Genomic DNA, 23,381 nt, shown 5'->3' on the forward strand with positions numbered 1-23,381 from the left:
AGAAGAACTTTCAGTGTAAGAGACATGTTAAATTAAAACATACCTAGTAAATATTCCATGCCTTGAGCAGACTGGATCACTTCAGTGCAAACAGATGAACTACTTATTCCATTTAAGGTATCATTTGCTTTCTTTATGACCTGGTGGAAATGAATTTCATGAAATGATGATGTTATCTACCTTAAAATAATTATTATGAACAAGATTGTCCCCAACAGAAACTATTATACAAAAAAGGAGGCAAATTAAATAAGAAATAATTGCCATACTCCATCACATGTTTTTATACATTCATGCTGTAACTATAAGTAGATCAGGGGGAAACTATCAACATTTAAAACCTTAATGTATTCCCCTAAATATTTTCATTACCAAAATAAGTTCTAAGAGTATGCATGCATTGCTATCTAGCTTAATAACAGCATTCACAGTTTTGACTGTCTAATGCTCAAAAAACTAATCTAGCTGTGAAACGGCTGACACCCATTACCAGAAAATTAATGGCCTCTCCACACAGCACATTAAACAAGCCCATTTCTCAAAAATTGCTGAAGAGCCAGCTGGTATCAATGCCCTGAACAACATGCCTTCCTGGGCACCCGAAACACAGGAACACCACGTTAACTTGTTAACTTGAAAATTTAGGGAAAAGCCAAACTAATCACAACTGACAGGGAGATTAGTACAGGATCTTTAACTGAGGAGATAATGCTTGTGCTGTGTGACAGCTTTTGGTTTAAAAACTGTCATCCAGTTGGGCTGATTCACACCCTTGCTGTGCCTACGTGGTCTTACAGCACTGCATGAGGTGGTACCTACAGGAAGGAGGAAAAGGTTTTGGAAGAGACTGTACACCTACTTGCAGGGCACTCTCCAAGCACCTTTGCCATTCGTACGCGTACCTCTCACTTTCCTGTTTGAAAGAAAAGGACAGTCTGAGGCTTGTTCCTACACACACTCCCCTTCCTCTGCTCACAACACACATACAGTAGACAGGTATTTTAAGAGACTATTTGCAGATTAGCTATGTAAACTTTTAATGTACCTATTCCTAATTTTTCATCCATTCTTTAAATATTCTCTTTGCATCTGAACTCTAAAATTAGATTTGTGGGAGATAGAGCTAGTTTCAAAAAGAAGAACATATATGAATGGGTAAAAAGTTTGCATTGCACATCCTACCCCCAACACATTTGTTAGAGATCTGCTGTTCTAGAAATGGGGATTAGCAGAATTTAATTGGAGTCCTTTTGCTTAATTTAATCTGAGTCCTTTTACTTAATTTAATCTGAGCCCTTTTACTTAATTTAATCCGAGTCCTTTTATTGTCAAGATGAGCAAGAGAAATAATTACCACACAGCCAAAAAAGTTAAGCCATTTCCAAAGCCATTGGTCTCAGTGCCAAAGCTGGGATTAGATTTAAATCATAACTAGTTTCTAGTCACAAGCTCAGACTGCAAGGTCAAGTGTTTCTGACTGACAACATTTTTTTTCCCCACTTCACAAGACTTTAAAGATAGGAAAGAAGAAACTTCCTTTATAAGCAGTTTCCAATCGAAACATCTACCCTTACCCAGATGCCATTTTAGAATCATACCCTAAATTCACACAGCTAAAATCTCAAAGAGTTGTGATACAGAACACCCTTGACTGGTGAAAGTCATTGCCAATTTACTTGTATTCCAGATAATTCCTTACCTCAACTTCCCCAGTCAAGTCTTTGTATTTGTCTCTGATAACGGGCAAAGCCGGTTTCTCACTTAGAGTATTTGAACGATCTCTGAAGGGCTGTTCCAAAACTGGTAAAGGTGAAGAGCGACTTATTTCCCGGTCACCTAGGCTTAAACTCCTCTTATGAGACCCTTAAAGTTAGGATATAAACAAGTTAGTCACTTATGCATAAAGTCACAGTCTGTTTAAAATGAATAAAGTAGTAGCACAGGATGCACTACTACTCCAGAAGGACAAAGCCTTCTATTTACTCAGTGACTGGTGCAAATTTCCCCAGTTCCTCAATTATCACAATTTTTTGGCACAAAAATATTTTCTTCTAGAAAGACACTTGCTCTAAGTGGAACAGAAATCAATGAGTAGACTCAGTTTGTTTCCAGTAGCCTTTGGAACAATCCCCATTGGCTAATTTATAATTTGATTAGAAAAAGAAGCCTTTGATAAGCACATGCATTATGGGTTCCTCCACCCTGAGCAGGCTTACCTTGAACAGACAGGTCAAAGGTGGCCAGTTCACTCTTGATCATTTCTTCACTGGATTTCACCTTGCCTTGGGAAGTGGCCACCAAGAAGTCAAATTTGCTGATTTTTGGCTTTTCACTTTGGAATTCTCCGAAGTCATCTGTGGATTCTCTTTGCAGTTCAGAAGAGATACCACTATCAAGGAAATCTGCCTCTTGATTTGTGTCAGCTGCTGCTGCTGCTGCATCCTGTGCTTCTGATGAAGGTCTGGCAAAATCACCAAAGTCTCCAATATCATCGTCACTTGGACCACTGGATATCGGTCCAGAGTCTTTGAAGTTTGCAAAGGCAGCAAAGGAAACATCCTGTAAAGCATCCTCACTAGAAAAGGTTGTCACTTTGGAAACTGTTGTCATGGTAATGTTTTCTGAACTGCCAAACAAGGTCTCCTTCTTCTGAAGAACAGAAGTAGCCGCAGAGGATCCACTTCCTGAAGACTGGACACAGGAGGAGAGCTTCTTGCCCTGGTGAATGTCTTCTTTGTCGGACCAGTCATAGCTTGCCAGGCTGCTGACTGCAGACCCACTGTTATAGCTTCCAAATGGGGCACATTTTAAGTCATCTATATCTGAGAAAAACAAACCCCTACCATTAGAAGCTGAAGTTCAAACGTTAATCTCTCTACACTGTATACCAACAACAGCAACTTGCTAAGAGTCTTAAAGAACTGCAAGAACAGACAGTGAATTGTTGTTTCAACGAGGCTTACGCTGGAGTTTGCACAAAAATAATCTGAAAAATACGTCAGCATTTAATACAAAAATTTCTCCATTTAATAAATGCAAGCCTTGACCTTTGAGTATTGTCTTATATTGGCAGCTGGAAGTCACCATCCCACTATGGGTAGTGAAGAAACACTAAAAAAAAAATAAAAATAGATATTTCCAGGCAGTACAGGCTGCACAGATCACCAGTTCAGTTTTCTGATGCTGGCTGCAGAATCTACAACCAAAATGTAAACATGAGCAACTGCAACATCTTATCGCATTATTTCATCTTATCAAAACCAGCCACACAGAAGATTGGGCTAACTTTCCCATTTCCTCCAATGAAATACTAATACATTTTAATTTTATATTCGTGTTTCCATACAAATAACATATAAAAATGTGCTGCAAGAATTTTTTAAAAATAGAAATCCTGTTTAAGCTCATTACAGTTGCCGCAGTGCCGCACGGCCGACTCTTCAAACTTACAGGTTCCAGAAACGACGTGAACATTACAAAGATCTTGTTTTAGCTTTTACAAACTATCTATTCAGTTAAGTATAGAGAAAATCCAATTATTTTGCAGAAAGCTCCAAACATTTATACTCACCCAGCAATTATATGGGCCAATAGGTTCTTCTCACTGCCATGAGCAGGTATGAGATACAACCTGGTTGCTTACACTAGAGCCAGCAAAGGAGCCTGCACAGCGACCAGGGTCCGCTGGGCTTTGTCCACTACTCATTCAACTGATCTTTCACGTTCAGACTGAGACTGATCCATAGTGAAGGCACACAGAGCCAGGGGCTGGGTAGTTTTCATTAAAGCATTTGGGGAAAATAATAATAATAATAATAAAAAAAGCCCTACCATACTACATTTGGCATTTGTTTTCCAGCATTAACAATTGTCAGTTTGGATTAGACGTCCGGCCGCGGCTCAGTGCCTCAAGTCAAACCAGCTCGAGGTAAAGCAAACCCAAACCAGAAAATATATTCTCTTTGCATCGCTTCAGCCAAGACTCTCCTGATAAACACGATGGTCTGAACTGGCTGGCACAGAGTAGTGGCAACTTGGTTGAATCCAACCAGGGTGGGAACAAGCTGACTTTCCAGCTGCCCTCTTTATTCAATCTGGCCACACTAGCCTGAGGATTAAGCCATTTTAACAAAACATTTCTGCCTTCATTTATTCATTTTACTGTAAGAGGAGAGCACGCCACGCTTTAGGCTGCTTTCCAGGCATGACCCACATACATACCTAATTAAAAAAGCCAATAAATACAGGATATAACAGTAGAGTTTAATGGCTACTACAATAAAAGGCCCTTTGCAATGGGTCAGCGAGGCACGGCGTGTCATCTATCAGCTTTTCCTAAGGGACAGTTCTTCCTGCAGCTGCTGCCTTTGCACATGACAGCATCTCAATAACAAACCTCAGCACCTCACATACATACAGCAAGATTTCAAAGTGCCGTTCGAATATGAAATCCGTAGAGCAAGCAGTTTAGAGAAGGGTAAACAGACGAGAGATGAAATCACCTGTTTATGGCAAAACTGAACAGAAAGAAGGCTCCGAGGTGAAAAGGAGCTGACTTGCAAGGGATCAGTAATTTATCACAAGAAACCACACCTTGTGCTCTCAAATATACGGTTTTGTTCAAAGAAGTTAAATGAAAGCTTCACTAGCATTAAAGAGAGTGCCAGGATAACCTCCAAAATGTTAGCTAACTGTAATTAATCCTGGGATCTTGAAAATACCCCAGCGTACTAGGAAACCTCTTTTTTTTTTTTTTAATTTGTGTTGACTCCAAAACCCAGCAAAGATTTAAACACAGCTATTGTTTCAGTGTTCACCAGGAAATGAAAAGAAAGAGTGATGAACCTACTGTGAGGATCTGCACAATCTATTGTGAATGATTTCTTTGATAACTGGTAAAAGTTTGAGCTGAAAACACATCCTAAAGGACCAGGTCAGCGTTCTCCACCTGCTCTGATCCTGGCACCAGTGGGAACCCTGAACTCCCCACGCTTCACCTGCAATCGATAGGTCACGGCAGGGAAGGCAGAACAATATTTTAATTATTCACAAACTAAGATTCAAAAATCTCTGCCTGTATTCATGCAGATGTGAAACCCATGTGCACAGGTGTAATAGCCGAGATGAAATGTAATAGTTTGATTCTGTACATTTTATTTATTTGGATAGTTAAGAAGATATTACTCTGGTGAATAAACTTTCCTAAGAGTGTAATTTTCCTTCAGTTATATCACAGGAAAAATACTGTGTGTGGAGAGAAAGTGTTTCCAGCTAAAGCAGTTCTAAAATAATTTATTGAAGAGTATGAAAAATAAGAATGTCTGTGTAACTGTCCATGATCCAAGGAAAACGAGTTTTTATAAGAATTTTTATTCTACTGCAAAAAAAACCTCAACCAACTGCTGTGCCCTGCACAGCATTTCATAGACTCGTTTGCCACAAGTTAGCTGGTTTTGCACAGAGGAGGTAAAATCCTGACCTTTGCCACAGCCAGGGCAAAGCTAAAGGCTGATCGGAGCTCTTAGCACATTTGCTGCGTAATTAAGAGGAGCATTTTTTCCCCTGGCAGGTAGCAGAGCAACTTGCCACCAGACTAATAAGCGAAGAAGCAGTTTACATGTGAAAAGCACTTCTGGGTTGACCCTAGAGAACTCTTCATGGTGTGGGTATCTCTATTATTGGCAAGGAGACTGTTTTATTAAGCAGTGTTAAGAACTGCTCCTCCACCAGCCTTTTTCTTAAAGGCCACAGATAAGTTGACTGAATAAAAAAGCTCCAGTTAAAATGCCGCTGTTCTAGCCTCTGCTGTAATAAAAGCTGCACTTTGTTGTTATAGCAATTCAAAATTTAAGAAGATGCACATGTACCAGTAATATTTTTTTCTCAAATCAAGAGGTGATTAAGTAGAAAAAGAAATTAATTACTTCTAAGTAAGCATCACAGTTAAGTGGAGATGGATGCTACGGAGCTGCTGCCATTTCCTTCTGGAAGACACTTGTGGTAAGAACAGAATCTGAACCAATGAGAAGCATCAAATTGTATCCAAAAAAAAAAGAGCAAAGACTAAATGCATTCAAAATTCTATGGAAAATTATTTGTTTTGAGATACACAATCTTTCTTTGTAAGGTTAAAAGCGATTCCTCAGTTAGCATTTTTTGGAGAGCCTACAGCAAGTTCCCTGTCAAATCAGGGCAAATCTTAAAATTGATGATGCGTTAGGAACCTGCTAATCCTACCACAAGAGACATAGCAACAGATTTCAGTGCAATATATCATCATAAACCTGTATCCTCAGTAATCTCAGTAGCAATTCTGTGCTGCCTTTCAGAAATGACACAAGAGATTTGAGCTTAGTTTTGGTATAAAAATCCAAAAACTCTTCCTCCCAGTACACTTAAGACCACATGTCATTGGCACCGTCGGCTTTGCACTGGTGAGACCACGAAACACACCCCAGATTAAATACACAGGATTAGATTCTCAGATCACTTACAGACAGGGGCAGGGTGGGACGTGTGTGTCTGTAAAAATCAAAGTCAGATCCATTCCAATATCACATAACAACACTCTTTTTTTTTTGCCTTAAAAATATTTTCTAGTGAAACAAGAATGGCAAAAGTGATCCTCACAGTGTCACGCTGAGTGCGGCAAGATTCCGAAAGCTTTAGAAACTAAACCCAATTTGTAATTCTTCCAAAGCAAAAGGTTTGAAATATTTACCATATACTTTCCATCCATTTTGAACTACCAAAACCAGAGTCCAACCTGCCTGATCATCACCTGGGGACAGCTACGAGTCAGCCACACAGCAGCCAGAGACAGCAGAGCAAGAGCTGCCAAGGAGAACATTGACAGAGGATGAAATACAGCTAAAACACCGTTTCCTAGCGTTATCTCATCTACAGAAAAACCTGACATCCTTCATTTGAGCCAACTATAACAATTTATTTCAACTACCAAGGATTAAGTTATGGCTGGAGGCAATTTACAAGCTGGAGCCTTCAACGTCAACAGTTTAATCATTTAAGGAAAATCCTTGACAGCATTAGTGATATTCTAAAGAAAACTGAAAAAGACAATTCAGAAGATTACAATGTATTTAGGGATTTTAACCAACATAGGAGACTTCCACATTTTTATATTTCAGTTTGTATTAAATTCTGACGAATAAATAGAACTCTTGTGTCCTTTTTTGGTTGTTAGGGTGACGCAGGTGGTAGTTAGTTGTGTTCCTAGTGGAACAGCATCAAGGCACCAAAACCAGAGCTGTTGTACTGGGAACATCACCAGCAGTCTGAGCAAGAAATCCAGAGACTGGACAGGGACCAGCTCCACCTCCTTACCGCTTCCAATTGGGCTTCACCTGATAAAGGCGGAGAGGAAACGGGAGGAACACAGAGGCCTGGATGTACTGCTGCTATCTGTGCCAGGCCTATGTCACAGCCCATTTCTCAGCTGGTGAAGTCTAGAACAGCTTTAATGACAAGGGAGTGACTCCAATTTATTTTTGCTAAAGAATGACAGTACCTAGCACTGCTAAGGTAGGAACCATCCCAAATGCTGACTGTAAGATAAATTATAATGAAGGAAAAAGGAGAGAAAAGCCTTCAAACCTTGTGGAATTAAAGAATTTGCTAATTATTTTTTAATTATCACGATGAGCAAGGTTCCACAGCAGAATGAAGGCCCCCTGAGCTGGCGGTGGAAACAGAGAGGCGGCTCAGCTCAGTCCTGCAGAAGCCCAGGGCAGCTGCTGTGTCTGTGTGCCCTTCGGCTCAGCTTGGAAGGTGTTCAGGAAACACACACACATCTCTGCTGTTCGAGGCCTTTGCAGCATAAATAAGTGTTGTTAAACTCTTCTGTTTGCAGAATTATACTAAATGAGAGCAAGTGAGTGAATTTGATTGTCAAGTCTGGACAAAAATGTAATAAAGTACAGAGTCATGAGCATTACTCTCCCTCCTGCAGGTATGATTAACTGAACAAATACTAATAGCACGAGCCCTGCAGAATTAGGGCTCTCAGGTTTATGTTCAAGCCTTCAGTTTAAAAAGCTTTAGGGCTGGGCAGAACCTACTGGTTCTCCAGAATAAAAAAGAAGTGGTGTTTTGGCTTTTTTGCCCCCCTCTTTTTTTTTTCCCCCCCTTTAAAGTCTCTCAAGATTGGTGTAAAGAAGAAAAAACACACTCTGGTTTCTCGCTCGGCAAGAAAGTACAAAATACCCAGGTTGGGCTGGCGTGACACTTTAACTTTATTCCACATCTCAATTATTTTTAGTTTTTTACCTTGTCTGCTAATTTGATGTTAATTCCAAGTTGTTAGTGGCCCAGTATTTGGGGGAATTCAAAGTGACGTAATGACATGACACAAATTTGCAGCTGTTATTCATGTTTGAGAGCTTCAATATTTAGCAAGCCAGGAGTTCCTAAACAGAAAAAGGAAGCAGGGCCCTTTACTTTGGGGCACTGATTAACTCACTCTAGATTAGCTAAATAAATATCAGAATATTGTTTAATGGGCTCCTACTCATAAAGGCCTAGATAGCAACACATTTTCCAGTTGGTCCCCTTCACAAAGGCGTATCATAACCTTGGCTGGCAGCAGGGAAATCCAGATGAGGAGACAACGGGACAGAGTAAACAGCATTTCTGTCTTCAGTCTGAACTACCACCATACCCTCAAAACCAGCTCACAGAAACAACCCTGCCATCCACACATCTCCTGTCCTCAATCCCTCTCAAAAAACTGCTCTTTTAGAAAAATACTGATATGTAAAGTTTCAGAATTGCACAGGGAGCGAGGTCAAAGCGCTGGAAGAGGAGAAAGAAGCTCACCCACACGCTGCTCTGCAAGAGAAAGGCACCCGCCAGCTTAAGGGGATACTATAACTTTAAACTTTGTATTTTTCAGGAAAAATTGCTGGTTTGCAACAAATCACACACATCCCCACGTTTTCAAAATATGCCAAGATAATATTTATTAACACAGCAGGACTTACAGATCACAAAAGATAGTGATACATAGGAGCTCGTAAGGGCGTTATCAGAATTAAGCATGCAGGTCAATACTCGCAGAAGAGAGATATCAAAGCGGATCTGAGAAGGCACATTCACACAGGAAATGTTTAGTTGAAATTAGACATTAGAAAAGCAGCAAAATACCTGAAGTTGATTAAAATATACAGAGATCTCCAATAATGCCAAAGAAAAAGGTACTTTACAGATTGGTAAGTGCAGCAAATGGATAACCCTTTGAGAATACCAGGGTGAGGGTACGCTCTCGCTGCAACGCTCGGCAGGACGTGGCAGAAATTAGACTGATATAACACAACTAGGTGCTAATTAAAATGCTTTCATCTTGGAGCAAAACGTAAATTTGGTTTAAAAAGAAGCAGCCTGGTTGAAACTAACAGCATGCAGCCAGTGCTCAAAGGGTTATATGAAGTAAATGCAAGAGAAATCAGGCAACATTAGTATAATCTACCTTCCACACAAAGAATTAGAGCAAAGTTTAAAGAGACAGTATCCCCTTTGGAGAGAGCAAAACTGAAATCCTTTTTTCCCCTCAGAGACCAAAGTCTGTTGTATGGGAAGCAACTCAACAATTTCTTTCTAATTCCCAGCATAAGCAACCTACCTGCCCATACCTGGAAGCTACGCAACGTGAAATCTCAATAGCCAAAGGATAAAGAGCTCTGTATCGGCGTGTCAGAAAAGTCAAATCACTTCTCAGCACCTCTGTCCTGCTGCTGTTTCACTGGAGATGTTACACAGCGCTCACAAACATACGGTTCCCAACGACTAGTCTCCCATTTCTCAGCAGAGATGATGACAAAGGGATACTGTCCCTTTTTTTTTTTTTTTTTACATTAGATTTACAGATCGAAGAAAATTAAGAGAAAAAAAAATAAATCTGCTTTTTAAACGTCTGTAAACTGAAAAAAAAAAAGGACTTTAACATCAGCAGTTCACAGCTTGAAATGCATCAAACATACATAAAGGAACACATGAGCACAGAAGTATTCGTAACAGATCGTCCAGAGCACGCTCCGCTACGAGATCCAAACAGAGTTAAACGGAGTAAAACTCTCCCTGTGGAAAAACACCTAGCTTGGCACCATAGGAGAATACAGACTTGTTTAAGTTTAATAAAAATAGCTTCTAATTAATACTTCAGAGTTCAAAAGTTTAGCAACAAGCACATGATCGGCTAACCCCTTTAAACAAACCAAAAAAAGGCTTTCCTGCCACAAATGGCAATTATTAATCATTGATTTCTGTGGCAAAAGCTCACATCCTGTAGAAGAGCTACATAAGTCAAACTACCACCAAAAGAGGCTAGAAAAATATTAGGAAAAAGTGCTTTTAAAACCAAAGTAAACATTCAAGAATACACTGTAGGTGCTACGTTTTTGACAACTCACTCAACTTGGAATTTTACCCAAGCAGTAATATGAAAATTAAATGTCTTTGCTAATAAATTATTCCTGATATTTTGTACCCTGTTATAGAGCATCTTCCACGTCAAAGTTGCCAACTTAATTCTCTCCCCTACTTAAAAATATCATATAATGCAAAATTACAGTACTGTATATTTTCTCTACCCATAGCTGCAAAAAATGGAAGAAATATTTCATATGGAAATAACCAATTCTTGCAGTATCAGCTTTTACATTTACAGTTTGTATGCTCCCCCCTGTCCAGAAAAGCCTTTGACTGCATAATACTCGTGACTAGAACACAGTAATGGTTTCTGTATTATTGAAGGCCACAGAACATTTAACTGCATCTTATCTTCCTATGTACACATGAAAAGAAAAAGCAGGACACTTGGGAAATTTGTTTTGCGATAGGCGATCAGATCAGAGATGGTCAATCCACTCTCTCAGGAGTACTTTCATAAAGGGAAATTAAAGGAAGTGAAAACCTGATAAAAGTCCTGTGGTTTCAAATTTAGGTCCAAAAAGCTATCATCATGAGACTAGCATTTACAGGCCCTTTGCACAATTATTCCAATGAGGGTTCTAACTCTAAAAAGTACACGCAATACTTCTACTTGCAGTCCTGCAAAATACTGGCTACACAGAGCAAGGCCCACCGCAAGGGGAATACACTAGTGTTGGTGATCAGACAGCTTTTCATTAACAGCACAAATTAGTGTTCTGCCTACCCTTTTAGAAGCACAGGGTTAAGTCCCCAAGCCAAATGCTTTGTTGAAACCAAGGGATTAAATTGAGAGTCTCTGCCATTCGTCTTGCTAATATAAATGGAATGACATTGTTTGCATTAGAAAATTTTCCGCTCGAATCCCTTAAGTGACAATAGCTAACAGGTACCAGCAAAATAAACTGGCATGGAGTTCAAACTGTTCAATCTATTTATAGTCTTCTAAGACAAAAAAGAAACAGTGCCCTGCTAAGGGGCTGTTGGCTAACGGGTGCACAGGTTTAGAAGCCTTTCACTACTGAAAGGCTCGTGCATAATACTGTAATTTAGCACACATAACAACACCGAAATCTCCATCACCTACGTTACCAGAGCAATCTAACCAGTTCCTCACCTGCTGCTGGTGGATGCTGGCCACTAACTGTTGGCAAATCCAAAGAGCTATCAGACATGACATGCTTAAGATCTCCTCCCACATCAGCCAGTTTCATGTCAAACTGAACAGACAACGCGTCTTCAGAATCCTCCTTGCCGACGCTGCTGCCACCAATAGAAGGGAGATCCAGAGACTTCACCGAAGCGGAGTCTTCTTTGGCCTGCTTGAAAGCTGTGACTTTGTCCACCAGGGACTTATCTGCACTGTTGCACGCGGACGAAAACTTGTTAGAGTGAAAGTCGGCGAAATCATCATCGCTCTTCACTGAAGAAGTTGTGTTGTCCTTCGCCTCCTCAAACCCTGCTCCAGAGCCTTCCAGAGAAAGCTGTTTGAAGATATCGTATTTGGTGGGTGTAGCTGCTGTGGTAGAACTCTGCCCACTCTTCACTGCACCAGCAGATGAGCCAGACTGAGGGACAGGACCAGCCTCTAGCTTAAGTGCATTGTATTTGTCATCTGTTTTTTGTTCGGAAAATCCACTGCTATTGTTGAAAGCCATAAAATCTGCAAAGTCATCTTGTCCACTGGCTGATGTGCAATTAGAAAATTCCCCAAAAAGGTTGAACTCTCCAAACTCATCAGCTAGGCTTGAACTTTTGCTTGGTGCTGGTTGGGCAGCGGTAGATGGAAGGGGTGGTGGAGGAAAGGAGCCCGATTTTGATGTATTAAACGCAGGTGGAAAGGATGGTTGCTTGTTTTCTCCAGTAGAGGAAAAGAGATCCAAGTCTGCAAGATTCAAAGAGGTCTTTGCTTGTGTTTGCTGTTTTGACTGAACAGGCAGAGAAGGGAAGGACGTAGAGAAAGTTTTGTCTTTCGTAGGTGGTTCTAGTGGTGAGATACTGTCAGCGGTTTTAAAATCTGTGAAACCATCGTCGGTTCCTGCAGGCTTGAATTCTGTAAGGTTATCTCCTGAGAATAAAAACAAGAAAAAAACAATAAGAAGACACTGCAGTAACAACAACTGCATCACACTCACACCATGCAAGCATGCAAATTATTTCATGCAATGTCAGAAGTCTTTCTACAAACTATTTAAATGAAGACCTCAGGACGCACGTAGAACTGCAAACTCAACTTCTATGAACCACACCAGTTTCAAGGTCACCAATTCTAATATTCATTCCAGCAAACACTTAAGTCTTTCAAATAGCCTCAAAGTCACATTAAATTCCCTTTACACTGAGTTAATATCAAAACACATCATGATCAGTAGATACCAAAGGTGATCAGTACTGTCTCATTCAGCTTCCACCTAAGTTCTTTTTGCCACCTCAACCTTCCCATATTTTTGCCAAGCAACGGATGTAATCTTGAATTTCAGTTATACCAAACAAGTATTTGCTTTCTTACAGAAGCAATTCCCCTCTCTCCCTTCAAAATATTGCCTAAATACAGTTTATTCATGGGGAGTCAGCAGAGTGCTGAGACAAAAGCAACCCTGCTGATAAGCTGCAAGGGGAACACAGGAGAGACCAACTGGACCTGCCTGGGGGCTGAATGTCTTTTTGAAAGAACTTCACTTGAAAGAAGGCAGATGGACATCAAGCCTACCCAACTGGGCATAGTAGGAACCCAGTGGGTAGAAGAGACAAAGCCTCAAAGAAAAAAGAACACAAAGCAGTGATCCTAATGTGTTGTTTTAGAATATTTGTAAGCTTTCATTTTAATCTGATTTTAAACCTGATTAAATGTTAGGTAACGATGTTTTCATTGAATTTACATTAAATATTTTGGTGTACTAATTTTATAAGTTTCTTCCTGTTCATACACAATTTTTTTTTTTTAATAAAGCAATTCCTTTTGAACATGAAAAATGTTGAGTTGTTTAACCCATTCACCAGCATGTACATACTTGGACTACTTGTAAGACAAGTGTCCAATAAACAGATTTTGTTCTATTTTAGAAGTACACCATTAACATTTAATTCTTAAGCTACCACACAGTGTAATCCTTTCAATTAGTTTAACCAAGATTTAAAAGAATACTCTTGATAATGATAGTAAAGGACCATGACTATCCCTGACATATTCTTCCACTCTCCCTCCCCTCCAAACCAATTCACTTGTCCCAGCAACAGTACAAATATTTGTGAATATTTGTGCTATTCATCGCTCAAAACTAAAACATCACAGCAAACTAAACTTACTGATGAATTGCAAACTTTTCCATTAGAAATGTAAGCTGGTGAAAGGGTTAAGAGTGGTCAGAGCTAGATAGCACACAAATATAGTAATACTCTCTATTTTAGAACATGTACAGAAAGAGATAAAATGTTATTTCATTGCATTGCATGCATTTAATCCTGAAGGGGTACTGAGCATGAAAATCTCACAAAGAATTCTGTCTTTGAAAAATAAGGAGTAGGAGTGAACTCGGGTAAGTAGTTCTATCCCAGAATCTAAAGTTGTCTTCTAATAATGAAACAAAACACAGGGTATAACATAACTCTTTGAAAGGCAGGTTAAGTTAGTAATATGTTTATCTTCTGATCTGCCTACTGGTAATATACAAAAGCTTTTCCCCATCTGATTAAAAAGATGAGATTAGCATGTATATTGCATAAATGAGTTAGATATAGGCGGTGCTGGAAAAGGCTTAGGGAGACTCTGCTTTTGTAATTACACAGACATTGCACCTCAGATGCCATCAAGGTTTTACTTTTCTCAATCAAAACCAGTTAAACACAAGTTTCAAAATAAATGATCAGATTTATTCTTAGAACACCAGAGATCATGAAAAGTTTAAATTCTGCATTAGAAAAATTCCAATTTGTCCAGAAGCACCTTATTCTGTCTTCTAAGGATACACGACTCCTTAGTGAAAATGAAAGAATTCCAGCCATATTGGTATTTTAAAATAAAATCCAGAAGCATCCCAAAGATATGCCAATCATCTAGAAATACAATTTGCAGACTGCTCCAATAGGGTATTACACTATTTTTTCAGGATACTTCTTGCTAAGTTGTTTAGAGGAGCAGAAGCACCATCATCCTAGAATTCTAGCAAGAGAAATTCTGCAGTTCAAAAATAATAATGAAAACATGTTAAAACAGCTTTAAAAGACATAGTGCTTACCTAAGTATTTGCTCTCTGATGGTTGTTCTAATTCACGGAAAGCACTATACTTGTCTCCACCATCTAGTGAATATGAGAAAAGGAATACATTTACATAAACACATTAGGAATTCATATAATAAATTTTATATTTACATAATTCCTCTGTTGTTTTTAAATATTAATATCTTATCAATGGCAAAACCAAGATTTATGAAACATTGCAAAAAATTGCTCGTAGTGGTTATATATTTTTTCCTTTTACCTCCAAAAGTAGCTGTACTTTCAGAAGGCTTCTCAGCTGTAATTCCTTTAAACACAGCATATTTATCAGTTGAGGAGAGTGTCTTATTACCTGGGAGTGGCATTAGTAAAGAAGGAACACTAAAAACAAACAAACAAACAAACAAAAAAAAGAGATAAAAGCAAAGTTCCTTAATTTATCCATAAGAAATCTACATTTCCAAGTTTTATTTAAGGGAGCCTCTTCTAATGACTACACAGTTTGCATCACTAAAGCTAAGCTTGTACCCTAAAGGGTTCTTAATCAAGAACCTGATGTAAACCACATCAATATCTATTAAGAATAAGAACATGTAAACAGGCAGCTGGGTAACTGATGGGTGAATTCACACTTTATCTCACCTAATCGTATTTCTTTAGGCCAGAAGTCAATTTTCACCCTTCTTGATTTTAATTTGTGCCAAAACATGAATAAAACACTCCAGAACTTTACACCACATGAATTCTTAGCCCAGGAGAGAACAAGCCCACAGACATACCCCAGGAATCACTGCTGTTTAATTTACCACTTTGCCCAGGGCAGCGTAAGGACAATTCTCCCTGATAGAATTAGATAAAGAGTTAAAACTACATGAGATTTTGCCAGCTTCATACTTCCAGCTTATCTACTTTTGATTATATTTCATTACCTACTGCAATATTAAGAGAATAAAGTGGAACCACTGTTCAAAAGGAAGGAAAGGATAACTTTGAATTTCTGTCAGTGCAAATCAGCAAGTGCTGGTAGGTATCTAATCAGCAAAATGAGGTTCAGTCCACAGTTACACAAGCAAATCTTTTTGCACATAAACACACTCTATATAGTAAAATTGCCATAATAACACCACATTAGCAACTGCTCTAAGATTGAGAGGACATTCTGCAGGAGTTTTGCTTGCCCTCCTCACCAGCCCCCTTATCAGACCTTGGCAGCTCTCCAGAACACCCTTTCCATATGAATGATGCATTTTACCTCTAGTTTCTGTCACTCAATACTATGCACATTGCAAACGTGAATGAATTTCTATGGCGTTCTTTGGCCCCAAGCAAGAATCTTTCCAGAGCCATTTAAATCTCCTTATCAGCAGCCTACAAGCAACATACAAACCCAGCACTCGCACACACACGTGCTAATGATGGTCTGTGGTGCTTGCAGGCAGACAGTGTAATGTCAAAAAAAAAAAAATATATAGCTTATGGTAATATAATTAAATTTCACATCACTGCAAAACAGGCTATTAGAGATGCAATCTTGGCAAATGTAATGGTTAATCAGCTGTACTCTACAGATGGCTTTTTTTTTTTTTTAAATAAAGCTCCATAAGCAATTAGATTATAGCTTATTGTAACATTCTGTTCAAAACTGAATGCTTTTACCATGGAATAAAGAATTGCTACAGTGAAAAAGAAAAATCTTTATTTTTTTAAATTTTTTTTTTTATGATCTCCTACTTCCCGTTGTGGAATTTACAATGTTTCTGTTAAAACTTCCAGTAAGAGAATAGCTTTAACTGCAAAATGATGTCCAACACAAATTCAGATCTACTTAAAACAGAGCATCTTCAGATGCACGTGGCATTGACTGACATCAGCAACATTAAATTTCTTTCCACGGAACGCTGTTAGGCATGATGTAACAGAACAATTCCTTTCACCACCCCCATCTGACATCACTGCTGAGGAAGCAACTGGTAATCACTGCTTACCTGGAAAGCACCAGTTTTGTGTGCAACTAAATACAGCCAGTTCAATACACTGAAAATGTGTATGTCTGCCTGAGAGGGAGGTACATAAAAGTTTGTGATGTGCATAAAAGGAAACAACACTGAAATTCTGTAATCATAGGACTTTGAAAGATTCATTGTAAACTCTCCAAGGGAGGAAACATGTTTTGGTTTGTTTTTTGTTGTTGTTATACAAAATTTGCCTGATCTGGAATTACATTTTGGCAGTCTCCCAAATGAAAAGCCAGGATTGCTGAAGTCTGAATGAGATTTCAGTTGAGATTTATAGTCAGTTGTCAGAAGTTTAAGCACTGGCCAGAGAAGTGATAGAAATAACAATAACCCCATCCACTGGAGTCCTCAGTCATTTAAAAGTACGATGCTGTGCTCTGTGCATGAATTCTGGCATCCATATTCAGGTCCTGAAGAAGGACCTTGATGTCAGCAAATGGTTTCTATCAACTCCTACAAACACAGGGTCACACTTTCAATGGAAGCACACAGCACTACATGCACAACTCCTCTGTCCCAGGGTATTTTTCTGAATAGCTTTATGAAAGATTTTCTCCTGATGCACAGTATGAAGTAACTTTCAATTGCCTGTGCTGTAGTATAAACGCTTGAGAACCTATCCCCACACCTTGTAAACGTAATTTACCTCAGCAGGATGACTAGAGTGCTAAAGAACAGCCAACCACCTATGGCACATCAAATGTCATTTTTGATTCAGAAAGCCTAATTGTAGTTGTAACAACCTTCAAAAGAAATCATCAGAGTAGAAGTCTGGTGACAGAAGAAAATTACAGGCTAGAAAGCTACCCACAAAAGAGGAAAAATATTTCGTTTCTTAAAAGAGTTCTAAAATACTGAAGGGGTGGAAATCAAAGATCTACTACCTGCTCCGGTGCTGTGAACTGGCTGCTTTGGAGGAGCCAGCTACATCCCCTTGGAAATCAGTGAAAGAGTCATCTAGTGAGCCAGACTTTGAAGCATCTTGAAACTCCTGGAAGTCATCATCTTCTGGTTTTACTACCTGAATTACAAACAACATGTAAATTGCTATACGGTTGTCTTTTCCAATTGTCATGTAGCGTGAAAGCAGTTCAGAGTCGTGTGATTGACTGAAGGAGGAAAAAAAAAAAAAGCAAAAGAAGGAAAAAAATGTTTCAACTTTAGCACACAAAACAGCATGGTCAGTGTTTCCACTTCGCCTGCACCTCACCCAACTCAAAACACACAAGGTGTACAAGATGACAAGTCGTATGCCTGAAGAACAGGTGAAAAAGGAACTCAACTCCTTTCACATTAAATGTATTATCGATGATAGCCATGCATTCTTTTAACACAGGACAAATATTAATAAATTAAATCAATCAATAATTTAAAATCAATTACACACAACAAAAGCATGAGAAGAAATATTTTCCAAAGAAGGATGAGCCATATTTGCAAACAGCAGAATTTATCCCCCACATGATTTAGTGTTGTAAACCAAAGGTGTTCAGCGTTCTCAGCTTCTCCTGAAAACTCTGACTTATTTTACCAGCTAGAGTCTGCTGTGTAGTTTAATATAAAATTCCATTTTATGTGTATTATGAAATCCTAACTACAACTAAAATCCTCTTGGTTTGTAATGGAGAATGCTTTTGTCCCTCTTCTAATGCCACCAGAATTAAATGGAAAAAATAAAAGAACATCCTTAGTGGCATGACTTCATAGAATGGTTTGGGTGGGAAGGGACCTTTCAAGGGCACCTAGTCCAACCCCCTGCAGTGAGCAGGGACATCTTCACCTTGAACAGGTGCTCAGAGCCCTGTCCAGCCTGACCTTGAACGTTTCCAGGGATGGGGCTTCTCCCACCTCTCTGGCCAACCTGGGCCAGGGTTTCACCACCCTCACATTTTCAGACATCACGTGCCAGACCTCAGCTGCATTTTTTGCTGTTGACTTAAAGTCTGCTGTCATTACGTAGCTTTGAAAGAGTCAGGCTAATTCGCTTTCCAGGCTGATGGAGATTTGCCATGCACCAAGAGCGAGCTGACCTGGCTGGGCGGGTAGGACGGCAGGAACCCTCCCGAAGGCTGAGCTGCAGCTCCGCCAGCTGGTGCTGGGATGTTCATACCCATCACAGCCGGCCCGATGCTGAGCGGCACAGAGACGGGCGGTGCGGAGGGCATCAGAGGCTGCTGGCTCACTGCAGCAGGTAGCGGCATTGGAAATCCAGTTAAAGTAGGAACAGGGGCAGCTGGAAACTGGTTTAACACATCAGGACTCACTGCAGGGATTCCTCTCTGCAAACACAGAAAAGCAGACAAGCACATACACACGTGCACACGAAGGAAAAGGCACGCTGCGTTCTCAGTTCCAGTTCTAGCTTGCCTCACTGAAATCATGAAGGAGCAGGGTACTGGTCAAGCTTCAAGTAAACCCTCCAAATCAAAACCTGCTGGCAAGAGCCCATGTAAGTGAATCATATCACAGAAATAACATCACAGAATTGCTCAGATTGGAAACGACCTTTAAGCTCATTGAGCCCAATCATTAACCCAACACTGACAAGTCCCTGACTAACCCACATCCCATATTGAGCACCCTGACTGCTGGGGTTACACAGAGGGTAACGATACCGCCTGGGTGGGCAGAGGCATTTGACAGCGTTCTTCTTTGCCTTTTAGTAAACCAATCTAGTGAACACTGGCAAGCAAAGCCATGCTGAACCTGTGTGTGCCATGTCATCTTTCCTACACACCACTCCCACGAGGCACCTCAGCTTCAATCTTTGTCGCTCTAGATACTCTTGTGTAAGTTCTCATACAGGGAAATTTCACATTTAGAAATAAACTGCTAAGAGATGACACTACACTGACAAAGAATGGAAACCTGAAATTAACACTCCACTGGTTCAGGAGAGAGGCAGCAAGCCTAGCTATTCACAGGAACCACATAGTTTGAGGAAAACAAGCGATGTGTACACAATAGAAGAAAAACAGACAGTATTTTATACTAGAAATACGTATATGTGTTTGGTAGATTTGTCTAAGAACTATCTTCAACTGACACTCAAGAAGGGAGTAACTGAAATGTAAGCATAGGAGATGAAATGATAATCCCACTGAAGTTACAAGGGGAGTTTCCCCTCTGTTCTTCAACAGAAGTAGTATTGTACTACAGGTGTGGTGCACCAGCCACATGTGCCAGCACGCAGTCTATGGCAGGTTAAGTCAACTGCCTTTTTGCACTGAATCTCCGTCGTGTTGGTCATACCTGAGTTACTGCTATCATAGCCAGGACAGCGTAGAGCTCTTCTTTCGTGAGCTTCCCAGGAGTAGTACGGTTGGCTAAAGCCCATATCTGCCCAAGGGTCTCTCTGGGCAATCCAGACGACATCAGTATGGGATACAGTTTAGCTGTATCTATTCCAGCAGGAGTCAAAGTGGTTTCTAAAATTTTCTTATACAACTCTGTTAAGAGGGAGTCAGCATTAGACAGTGACAACTTCTGTTTCCAAGTGAATTTAAGATCGCTTTTCTACTTTGTCTCAAACTCAACACAATACCAAATTAGTAACACTCAAAAGTGTAAGGTGAGGCCACAGCATTCTGGCATTGTACTGCATCATCATGTTCCATGTAAATGTGTTATTGGATGGTCTTTACAGACACATTTAAAACAAGCAAAGAAATATTTTATACAAAATATAGTTAGTGCTCTACTTCAAAACATGTTTCTTTAATGAAATTGCAGCATAATCCATATAAAGATAGTTGTAACAGCTTTCTGTATCTAAACTGCAATGTAATCAATATTTACTGCAGTAGTTAATTTTCCATTTACTATGTTATTTGCATATATAAGATAAATAGCCTTAAGAAGTGAGCCTGCTTCATTACAAGACATGCCAGAAACCAGACTACTCATGAAAGCAATATTATCAGCAACACAAACTCTACTAACATAATCTGCTGTCCTAACAAATTCTAGATTAAGCATTTAACATGTTTTAATAAATTCCATACTTCTTCAAATGCAAATAAAGCCACTATCAACATGTAATGTATCAAAGATAAAGGATTCATTTGATGACTGAGGAATAATGTTTTGATCAATAAATATCAGCATAAGCACAGGTACATTCACACCTTACACTGCCCACTTGGCTAAATTCCCCCTTACCTGGGACCAAGCTATCATTGTAAATCCAAGGAGGCATCATTTGCTGGATCGGGTCCTGGGAAGGGAATACTCCAACTCCTAAATGCATTCCATTCAGTAAGAAAGAGAAAGACAGTATTAGGATAGACATGTTCAGAGTATAAAGATCTTGGAGACTAGGTCAGAGTTGGTCAGTATCATTTAGCATTTCAGGCAAAGATTTCAGACAGGAATCGCTGTGCTCAGAGGAAAAACAGCTACTGCAGGAATGTGCATTTCAAAATAAGAACCAGAACGATGTGGCAGTAACAGCAAGAATGTAGTTACATACAGAACGAAATAAGGAGCTCCTCATTTCCCTCCCTCTTAATTTCTAGTTGTACAGAAGCTCAAGTCTCATTGTCTCTTAAAATTTCATAGCAGCAGTTCCATGCCATACCAAATTTAGTCTTCTCATTAACTATATGCTATTAAGGCTACTTGTGGAATAAGGAAATCCATACCTACCAGAAGCACAATGTTCCACCTGAACATCCCTATCAGGGCAATGCACAAACAGCCTATTAGACTGAATCTCAGCAAGATCAGGTGGCTAAGAGTCTTCCATTTTTCAGCATTATCACTTAACTAAACTTCTGTTTCTCAAGAAGTACTTCAGCTCATCCTTCAAACCACCTTTAACAACATTTGGAACTATTCTGAACTGTTGTTGCTCTTCATAATCACTTCCAACACCACCTTCACCTGTAGGCTGCATTTAAACTCACTCTGTCTCACACTCTCAAACAAGGGTAGTTTCCTACCTCCCTCTATCATTGTCCCCACTCCCTCCTCTGTTTTTTTTTAAATCAGACATCAGATTGTGTTGAATTTGTAAAAAATGAGCAATGCAGTTGACTGAACTATGAATAAATGAATAGCTCCTATTTCACACTGTATATTCTTTACATTTAAGTAATTTTTAGCAATTTACTGTTTATTACAAAGCTCCTCCACTTATTAAAAATGTCCATTCAGACCATTTAATTTCACCCAATAATGTTTTTTAAATCCATTGGATAAGAAAACACTTGAAAGCAACATATCCAATGAATGAGGAGAGGAACAGGTGAGTTTATTAATAAAAAGTTATGGTACTTCTAGGAAAGAAATAACTGCTTGAGAAAATGCACAATTCCATTATCTACAGTCCAGGAGCTTCCTCCCCCTTCTCCATCGCCTCTCACCCCCCACTGAAGTGAGATTACACAAAGTACTACATGTATTTCTATCATACTTTACTACAGCAGAATCCACATTTCCTGTAACCCTTGAGTACAACATCAGGACACTAATCAAAGTGCACTGGAGACCTCACATCTATTTTGATTGGAATAAAAAAACCCCAAACAGTCAATAGTCAGCGTTAATTAAATCCAAATTGGAACTAAAGCTTGCTTAAAGTTTTCATCTAGTCCAGCTTTTGATCCCTAAAGCAAAGATAGTTTTAGACATAACACATATGAGTGGTAAATTATCTGGGAAACACATATTAACTAGCTAAGTTTTAATCTAACAAGATTTTATCCCCTCAAAGTTAAAAGATGAAAACCCACATGACATTGACTGTCTTTAGTAATGTTTCCCTAAATAATAATAATAATAATAATAATAATAATAATAATAATAATAATAATAAAATATTTAGAGAGCACATCGTCTTTTCCCCCAAGAAAGAGGACAGAATATTTTAAAACAGCAGACCTGATTAAACAAACATGTTAAAAGTGATCACAGCAGTAAATTCACGTGGAAAAAGTTCAGAGCAAAATCATATGATACTTTTAGCAAGGAGCAGGAGGCACTGATGTATTATTCAAGCCGGCGTTCAGAGCAAAATTATGCAGGATTGGCCTTAGAATTAGTGTACAGAGTGTTAGCATTCAAGCAGCATCTTATTAGATTGAAATTCTGTCAAACGTTTCATTTGCTCACCACACTCTTCAACTGCTATGTTTTGTTCTGAAGCCTTGTGCACCTCTGCAGCAGTGGTACCACTTTCATGTCCACCTACAACATCCCAGTCATTGCTGGTTAGACTGGGATGAACTTGGCTTGCAGCCGAGGCTTTGTGCCCAACTTCAGATGTTTTAAGTTTGGTTTGCTCTTGTTCAGATTCATTTGAGCCATTATCTAAGACTTTCTCCTCCAAGGAAGAGCCTGAATAAACAGCATGAGGAATTATTTGTATTTTGTTATTAACCACCCAGATCACAATTCCACATTTTCAAAGGAAAAGTATTATTGGTACCACTGATGAGTTACCAAGAGGAGTACCCATCCCAGCTCAGACCAACCCTACTCAAACACTTTTATAGCCTGATTCTGCCCTTTACTTACCATGCACACAAAACAACTTCAACAAACAAAAACCAACAAGTAGGAAAAGGAATATATTAAATTATTTTCTGTATTAGGATGACCATTGCATAATCATCTAGGCACCAGTAGTAGAAATGTCCAATATCTACTTACATCTGCAAAATGATTCATGTTAACCTCCCCAGCATCCATTTAGCCTCCAAGA

The 23,381-nt window shown here is 39.3% G+C and overlaps 1 protein-coding gene across 1 annotated transcript in view; it reads right to left on the reverse strand.

Annotated features, from left to right (window-relative positions):
* SYNRG (synergin gamma) overlaps positions 1 to 23,381 on the reverse strand; it is a 34,745-nt gene that overhangs the window by 4,819 nt on the left and 6,545 nt on the right. Inside the window, exons 6-17 of the mRNA XM_010162360.2 lie at positions 22,790 to 23,014; positions 20,837 to 20,914; positions 19,928 to 20,124; positions 18,706 to 18,954; positions 17,560 to 17,696; positions 14,923 to 15,041; positions 14,679 to 14,741; positions 11,561 to 12,511; positions 2,217 to 2,822; positions 1,700 to 1,863; positions 860 to 913; positions 44 to 140 (exon numbers count right to left, since the gene is read on the reverse strand). Of these exons, the coding sequence (XP_010160662.1) occupies positions 44 to 140; positions 860 to 913; positions 1,700 to 1,863; positions 2,217 to 2,822; positions 11,561 to 12,511; positions 14,679 to 14,741; positions 14,923 to 15,041; positions 17,560 to 17,696; positions 18,706 to 18,954; positions 19,928 to 20,124; positions 20,837 to 20,914; positions 22,790 to 23,014 (2,940 nt within the window). The remainder of the gene's footprint in view (positions 1 to 43; positions 141 to 859; positions 914 to 1,699; positions 1,864 to 2,216; positions 2,823 to 11,560; positions 12,512 to 14,678; positions 14,742 to 14,922; positions 15,042 to 17,559; positions 17,697 to 18,705; positions 18,955 to 19,927; positions 20,125 to 20,836; positions 20,915 to 22,789; positions 23,015 to 23,381) is intronic.

This window comes from Antrostomus carolinensis, unplaced genomic scaffold, assembly GCF_000700745.2.
Source record: "Antrostomus carolinensis isolate BGI_N321 unplaced genomic scaffold, ASM70074v2 scaffold33242, whole genome shotgun sequence".
Taxonomy (NCBI): Eukaryota; Metazoa; Chordata; class Aves; order Caprimulgiformes; family Caprimulgidae; genus Antrostomus; species Antrostomus carolinensis.